Source organism: Drosophila gunungcola, chromosome 3R, assembly GCF_025200985.1.
Source record: "Drosophila gunungcola strain Sukarami chromosome 3R, Dgunungcola_SK_2, whole genome shotgun sequence".
Classification (NCBI taxonomy): Eukaryota; Metazoa; Arthropoda; class Insecta; order Diptera; family Drosophilidae; genus Drosophila; species Drosophila gunungcola.
In genome coordinates, this window is record NC_069139.1 from 3070595 (window position 1) to 3078134 (window position 7540).

The 7540-nt window shown below is 38.4% G+C and overlaps 1 protein-coding gene across 1 annotated transcript; it reads right to left on the reverse strand.

The window, feature by feature from the left end:
* Positions 1 to 2678: 2678 nt before the first annotated feature.
* Positions 2679 to 3934, reverse strand: LOC128257532 (uncharacterized). Its single transcript, XM_052988586.1, has 3 exons — positions 3873 to 3934; positions 3421 to 3816; positions 2679 to 3365 (listed from the first exon to the last, which is right to left on the reverse strand). Exons 1-3 carry the CDS (start codon positions 3916 to 3918, stop codon positions 2755 to 2757), a joined length of 1053 nt encoding a protein of 350 aa, XP_052844546.1. The 5' UTR covers positions 3919 to 3934; the 3' UTR covers positions 2679 to 2754.
* Between the last annotated feature and the right edge of the window lie 3606 nt (positions 3935 to 7540).

Below are 7540 nucleotides of genomic sequence, written 5' to 3' on the forward strand. Positions count from 1 at the left end.
TGTTTTACCAAAAATAAAAGATAAAGAGAGTTAGAAAAATAATAATTAAATTTATATATTCTGCTACATTTTCTCCCTATTTCTTAGAGTATCAAGCGAAATACTATTATCACCAAGCTTCCCCCTTGCCATTTTTTCCAACACATCAATCAACAAATCGTAGAAAATCTCTACATTAAAAGCCATAATTATAGCAATACCATGAGCATATTTGTAGGTTGTTTTAGCTACGCCCACTGGGCTTCATTTAACCATTTTTCACGTCATTTTTTGCGGCTTAATTAAGACCTTACACGATACCGTTAACAGTCCCCCTAAGCGTCTTATGGGTCCTAAATAACCACCTCTTACTGTCGCGTTACGCGCCACAACAAATTGTGAACTACCCGGCAGTGTGATGAACTTTAAAGGCGATTATCAAGCCGTGGCCATTAACCATTTACCATTTACCCATCAACGGAAAGGTATCTTTATGCCAGTAAATTATAAATTTATGTACCACATTAACCAAGTTTAATTAGTAGCGCTAATAAAAAGCGAAACTAAACTTGAGTCGGTGAAAACTTCTCCTCAAACGACTTGTATAATTCACACATTTGCGCCAACGTGACAGAGATTAAATTAGAAAATCGCATATTTTGTTGAGATCTCCATTTAAAAAAAACAATGGAATTTCACGCTGCATTGGTCAGGCATTAAAACCAATCAAATGCATTAAAACAAAGTCAAAACAAGCGATTTCCCAGATCTCCCAGGTCAGATTCCAAGTTTCGGGAGGTCAGTGAAAGCGGTGGTGAGTCTTGCGCAAATTGCAGCACAAACTAAGCAACCGCAGAGTTAAATAAAAGCTTATCTAAATATTGATATCGTTTTGAATAGGCCGACTTGGTATGCAAATGGTGGGCAAACTGTCGTAGCATTTCCCAAAATGCAAATGGGAGTCGGCTGCTCTCTTAGCCACAAAAAAAAAATGCTCTTTCACTCGCCGCCAAAAACCCGGAGGATGGGTTACCTCATCGGCGAGCGTCGTTAAATTGCAACAATTACGGCGGCGAGTTGTCGGCGTAAATGAAAATCAATGAAGCGGCTAACAAACGAAAAAACGAATCGCGAGACAACTACGAACTACGAATGTTTGCCCAAAGAAATGAATGCTAAAAGTGGCGCATGAAAAGAAAGTTTAAAGCACACTTTTTTACCCCTGCCTTTTGATATCGTTTCGTTGGCGGTTTTGGATTCGAATTTTGGTTTTTGTGTGTTCGTTTGCTTGCCGCCGTGGCTGTAACGCTGCAAATGGGCAAAACTGCATTTTGATAATTACGAGAGTAAGCTAGGTGATTCAATAAAGGCGGCGGCGACCACTTGCCTTTCTCGTCGATGCCGGGTAAATAACCAAAATTACAAAACCACCACCGTCTGCGCCAAAGAATTTGTGTCACAAGTTGCACAATGCCCAAAGAGCCGAAGTCGACCGACACCACTACTGTACACTGTACACACGGCGTATGAGCAACGAGTCGACAGTGGCTGGCGAACAAATACCAAACCGCCAAAGAAGTAAAACTGCAATTTGCAAACGTTACATAACGTCTGGGCGACCGGCTTGCCAGAGCCGCCTTGACGGAAGTCGGGAAAAGATAGTTCCACGGGAAAATCGCTTTTACACGAGCATGAAATTAGTTGAATAAATTTGCAACAGACGGGAAAAATGCGTGTAGATATCAAACATGGTCAACGTTCAGCGGCGATGTATGTAGAGTAAGCCAATAAGTAAATTGGCCAAAGGCAACATAAATAGCCGTTTGCTTTTATTGTGGTAGTTGGTCATTAATCGGAAGTGTAGTTTCATCTAAACGGCTATATAGTTTACAGCCACTTAAAAGTCAATTTAATGTTATATATTTGTCAGCAATTGCAAATGGACTATGGTGTAAATGAGGTGCAATAAAATTATGATTTGATTAGCATCCAGTAATTTATCACCTTACATAATTAGCTTGGTCTTTAGAAATTAAAACAAAAATTTTGGTATTCAGATGTTGGAAAGATTGTATACCGCAGCGAATAAGACTTGCAAATTTGGGTCTTTTTCTAATTTCAAAAATATAATTTAAAAAAATAAAGTTTTATAAATAATAATGTTGTTAAAAATTTGACATTTTCTCCCAATTTAACTTCATTCTGTTAAATTCCTGTTTTCTCAATGTTTTTTTGTTTCAATTGAAAACAAAAAAATTTCACCTCTTTGAAAAGCGCGGACTTGCGCATATAGTTGTCCCTTTTTGCTTAGACTGTGTATTCATTCGCTCTTACTTCTTTCTCTTTCTTTCAAATTGCACATATAGTGTACTCCCTCGCACACCATTCAACAAAATCCAATAGATGGTGCCAGCAGCTGATGCCTGGCGCCACCTGTTGGTTATTGCTTATGTGCGACATCTGTGCGGAAAATGCTGAAACCATAAAGTGTACCAATGTTTATAGCATATTTAAAAGCAGAAATTGTTTCTATGTTTTCAAAAAATTCACGTGTGCACAGAAAGAAAAAAAATGCATAAATTACATAAGTCGCAATAAGTCGATAATAAAAAAAATAAACTATATTATAACTTCCAATCAAAAAACAGAAGTCGCAGAAACAGAATATGACAAAACTCTTAAAGGAAAAATCGGAAAAATAAATAAGAAAATGTATAATTTTATTGTTAGGAAAATCGATAAATAGTAGTTTGATAGAGGGTATATATATATATACTAGCAAGAACCTCTAAGATTAGGCACATTTCTGTTAATAAAATCAATTGGATCGCAGCAGAATGTGAATCCAGTTCCTGTTGGTTTCAAGCTGCTGGGGCATGCTATAACTCTGCAGACCGATGCTGGGTTTGGCATCTGGGTCTCCCATCCGTTGTTGGAGGTCAAAATCACGTACTTCTGGTTGGTGTTTGCTCTGTGAACAATTTTATATGTCCACCTGGGAACGGGATTTTTGCCGGGCGCCAAGTAAATCTGCGTGTTGCCCAACTCAAGTACACCCAACGCCCCCGTGCAGACATTCAGTACTTGTTTCTGGTCACGAACCCAATTCTCTACGATCTTCCAATTGCTGCGATTGATACTATAGAATTGGGGCACGACGTTTAAGTATTTGTTCGTTTGTCGCAAAACGTTGGGAAAGGTATAGTCCGCGACCGGAGTTAGATGTCCTCGGTCGAAGGAGAGGCTTTGTGGAGAAGCTATATACGGCTGTCCGCTGCCGAAAAGGTACACAAATCGATTATAGATACTACTCAGCTGAAAAGAAGCCGCATCTGCGGCTGAAATTAATCCATCTTGGTCGAAAGCCGTCGGCGGTCGAAGAGAGTCTGAATTTTAAGCGGATTTAGAAGCTACATCAATAATGAGAATACATTAACTTACTTAAATAGGTTGGGTAGACAGTGCTGATGGAGAAGAATGCTGTCATTGTATTCGCAGCGTAGCAATTTCGATATAGCTCCATAAAAGTGTTCCCAAACCAAAATCCCACGTGGTACATGGTATGAGCACAAATCGAACTTGAAGATGGAACCACAGACGGTGGAATAGCCTTGGTACAGTTCGCCTTAGGCAGCTGTGGGTTGAATTTACCACTTTTCTGGCAAGTGGTGTTAAACACAGCCTGGTTGCCACCGCATAGCAGACTTATTTGCTGATTGATTTCCAATCGATCTGTGAGCAAGAGTTCGTAGTGATTGTTAACGCTGTGGGCAAAAATACGATCGGTCCATGTGTTTGCCTGTGTTAGCTGACAAAACCCCTGGACATCTCCTATAACTGCAAATAAAGTTGTCATTTTAAGTATCCTATACAGTGGTAATCTTTTTCCTTACTTAGGAACAGACTTAAACTTATAACAAGGTATCGCAGCTCGTACATCTTAACAGTATGAGCAAAAGAGTTTGACTGAGGATCGCAGACAAATTGACAATAAAGAAACTTCTTACCGATAAGATAAAAACCTGAATCACACCCTTCGGGTACTCAGGTACTCCCTGAACAAACGACGTTTACTTCTTGTTATAATTCTATAAGCAAAAGAGTATTGTCTCTGCTTATATCTTATCTTTCAAGTCCTGAAATTAATTTAATGTTTATTGCGATCTGGAAATTCCAAGAATTTTGATTCTTTAAGTTACTAGATCCAACCTTTCGTTCTGCCTTTATATTAAGATACGTCCACTTGCCAAAATAACCTGGTAAATCTAAATATTTCATACAATGTTTAAATTCATATTTAGCCTAAATATAATGCTTTTAAAACAAATCGGACCATTTTAAGTATAACACTTTTCATATAAGCTCAAATATTTTTAAATTCGTATATTTAATCATAATTTTTATTCACTTGAATTTAAAAGTCTGATAATCTCAAATTTATGTTAAAATGGTAGATAATTTTTCATTACAGGTCTTCATTACTAACTGCATACTTTTGGGACGCCAGTTGCAATAACTTGGCTCTTAATGTCATTGGCTGAGATTGAGTTGGCTGTTTCTGTCGGCCCAAAACAGCCAAGCAAACTGTGGGCCAGTTTTGAACTGCATCAGTGCTCAGAGCCAGAGAAACGGGCAAGCTCGTCGCATCACGCCCGCATAAACATGACCTGATTGATGTTGGTTTTAGTTGGCCATTTATTTGTTATTTGCACGTTACATGGCAGCCAGAGTTCAGAGTGCACAATCTCTGGGCGCAGGACGATGGACGATGGATACAGGACCAAAAGCCAGGCAGCCGGCAGCCATGACCAAACCGATACCGTTACCAATACCGATGGCTGAAAAGGGTCTAATGGATGAGAAACTGGCACATCCTTAAAGTGCACTCTGGCCCTTTAAAATAAAATGGGAATGGGTATGAGAATGAGAATGAGAATGAGAATGGGAATGGAAATGGGGGGCAGAGGCTGTACATTCAATTTGTCACATGCCAGAGTGCCGTGCCGCATATTTGGACGAAATATTTTCGAATGTGTCACAAATTTTGCTCACAGACGAGAAGGAAAATGAGAGCCCCAGAACACCCAGCCCACTGGCGAACATGAATTATGCTTATCCACGTGTTATGCACAATGGCTAGCCGACCTTCCGTCGGCATTGCCACAACCTAATATTAATTTGCTGATTTATGACCGCCCAGGCCACAGCGAGGCAACTATAAATTTTAATGAAAATTTAATAAATGCGTCGGACTAAAAGAGAGAGAGAGAAAGCGAGAGACTTTTTGGCCAGCCATTGTTAACATGGAAATTTAAGCAATTATATGATGGTGTTGCGGCTTTAAATGGCGAATATTTCATTACAGCGTCATTAAAAATAAACATAAGCCTTTCTAAAAACACAGACAGACTCGAGTGCGAATGGATTAGACCAGAAAATCCGCCGACCCCGCAAAAATGAAGCATGCTTCACAGCAGCCGCAGAAACAAACTGGCAGCCCAGTTCGGACCGGCGAACTCCAAAACCCACAGACAGAAACGCCAGAGACTCTCAGACTCGGTCGATACAAAATAGTTAAATATTTTATGCCACTGCTATTTTACGCTTGTAAATCAGAGTCCAAGTCCAAGCCACAGGCAGACAGCCAGACGGTTCAGTTCAGTTCAAGCTAAAACCGGACAAAAACCAAAAAGTTCGCATTGGAAAATAGTTGAGTGTCAGGTTAAGCCTGGCAGAACACTCTGCATGTGACTCCTGCATTTGGATTGAAAGTGGAGAGTGTGTGGTGGGCTTACCTGTTTAATAATAAAATCAAATTCCTCGAGATAAATTTCATTTTGGCAGGCCCAAAACGTCGCACGTCAGACAGATAGACAAATATTTGCTCAAGCCAGGCATTTTGTATTTAATTATTTACTGTAATGTCTGTAATGCAGCAGCCACAAGTTGAAGTTGAACATGAGTAATAATAAGATAACCGCTTGTAAACGGTATGCAACAAATTAATAGTAATAAATTATATTAATTGCATTGCAATCCGGTTAATAATTTAGACACAATTTTGGGCTTTGCACAAATGCCAATGTGTCTCAGGGGTCGAAAGGCATACAATTATATCTGAAACCAGGAAAAACATGCCTCTGGCAAAACTCAGGACCTCATCCTGGAACAAACATAGCTTTGTATGGTTCTTTCTTCTTGTGTTTCTTTTTGCCTTTCCACCGGCTTCTTTGTACCATGACCTGTTTAAGCAAAACGGCAAAACAATACACACTGTCAGGCTGTCCGTAATGGATATCGATATTTTTCAGATAGTTGGTAGAAAGGTGGGATTGGGGATGCTACGGGTCCAGTTCCATCAAAGCTGCTCTGCCTGACAGCCGGTACAGTTGGTCCTTCGTGCTGGCTTGCAGCGATTTTAACAAACAAATCAATTTATTTGCCAGATTACAATTTACGTGACTCAGTTACAAATTGCTTTATTTATTTAGCACAGCACAATGAATAAACCAAAAGGGGGCGAAGTCGAGCCAGGACTGAAAGTAAAACAAAACGTTGGCGGGCAAATACATCAATTAGATACATAGGAGAGCCGACTAATGTAATGACTAATTGAGTACACGATATGTTCACATGCAACGCGAGCCTTTACAGAAATTTTCAGCCTGCAAGGGCTGTCCGACTAAAACAATAGTTTAATCCTTGACATAACATCGTGAATGTAATTATGTGGTCTAAATGGGTAGGATTACAAATTATGTACGCGTAAAAGCAATAATATGCAATTATTTATTTTTCACAAAAGTAGTGAGTTGCTTTAAATCATTTTTTATTTTATTGCGATTTTCTTTAGATTCCTTACAATGCATTTTTCGATCAACGTGTTTTAACAATTGTTACCTTTCCCAATAAAACAATATATATCAAAAATGAAATACTTTGCAATAATTTATATTTCTCAACAGCACTATATTTTTAATAAAAAAAAACTCTAGATGCATGACATTGCAATTTTGTATCAATATCTTTTCATTCCACACTGGATAACCTATTTTAAATTGTTATTTTCATGTGGACGTGGTAAATTATATAAAATAGGACAAATGAAAAGTTTAAATTTTTACAAAAGTAAGAAGACTTTTTATTTTAGTAAGCAAATCTCTAGCTTAATAATTAACCATTAAAATTTTGATCCACGTTTTTTATGTGGTCATAATAGTAGGCTTTATTATAAGAAATACAAAATGTATCATAAACGAAATAATTATCAATTAAATTTGATAAATGTACGTTGACTCTGCAGGACTCTATATTTAGGGAAGAAGTAATCTAGATTTGCCACAATCCAATTTTTGATACACAGTTTTTAAACAAGTTTTGTATTACAATTCTACACTGGGTATCCTTTTCAAATTGTTATTTTCATGTGGCCGGAAAAAAAACGGGCGAAATCAATAAGCGTTGCGGCGCAAACAAACCAAAAGCAAAGCCAACGCCAACCATCTATGAATTCCAATTCATCAGGCCCAGAACAACAATTAAAAAGTGACCGTTGAGCCAC

Excerpts from the sequence above, each read along its gene's own strand:
- LOC128257532 (XM_052988586.1), bottom strand. The coding sequence starts at position 3,918 with ATGTACGAGCTGCGATACCTTGTTATAAGTTTAAGTCTGTTCCTAA. Across the intron at positions 3,817-3,872 it reads AAGTTTAAGTCTGTTCCTAA|TTATAGGAGATGTCCAGGGG; the intron begins GTAAGGAAAAAG and ends CTTTATTTGCAG. Across the intron at positions 3,366-3,420 it reads TGTCTACCCAACCTATTTAA|ACTCTCTTCGACCGCCGACG; the intron begins GTAAGTTAATGT and ends CTTAAAATTCAG.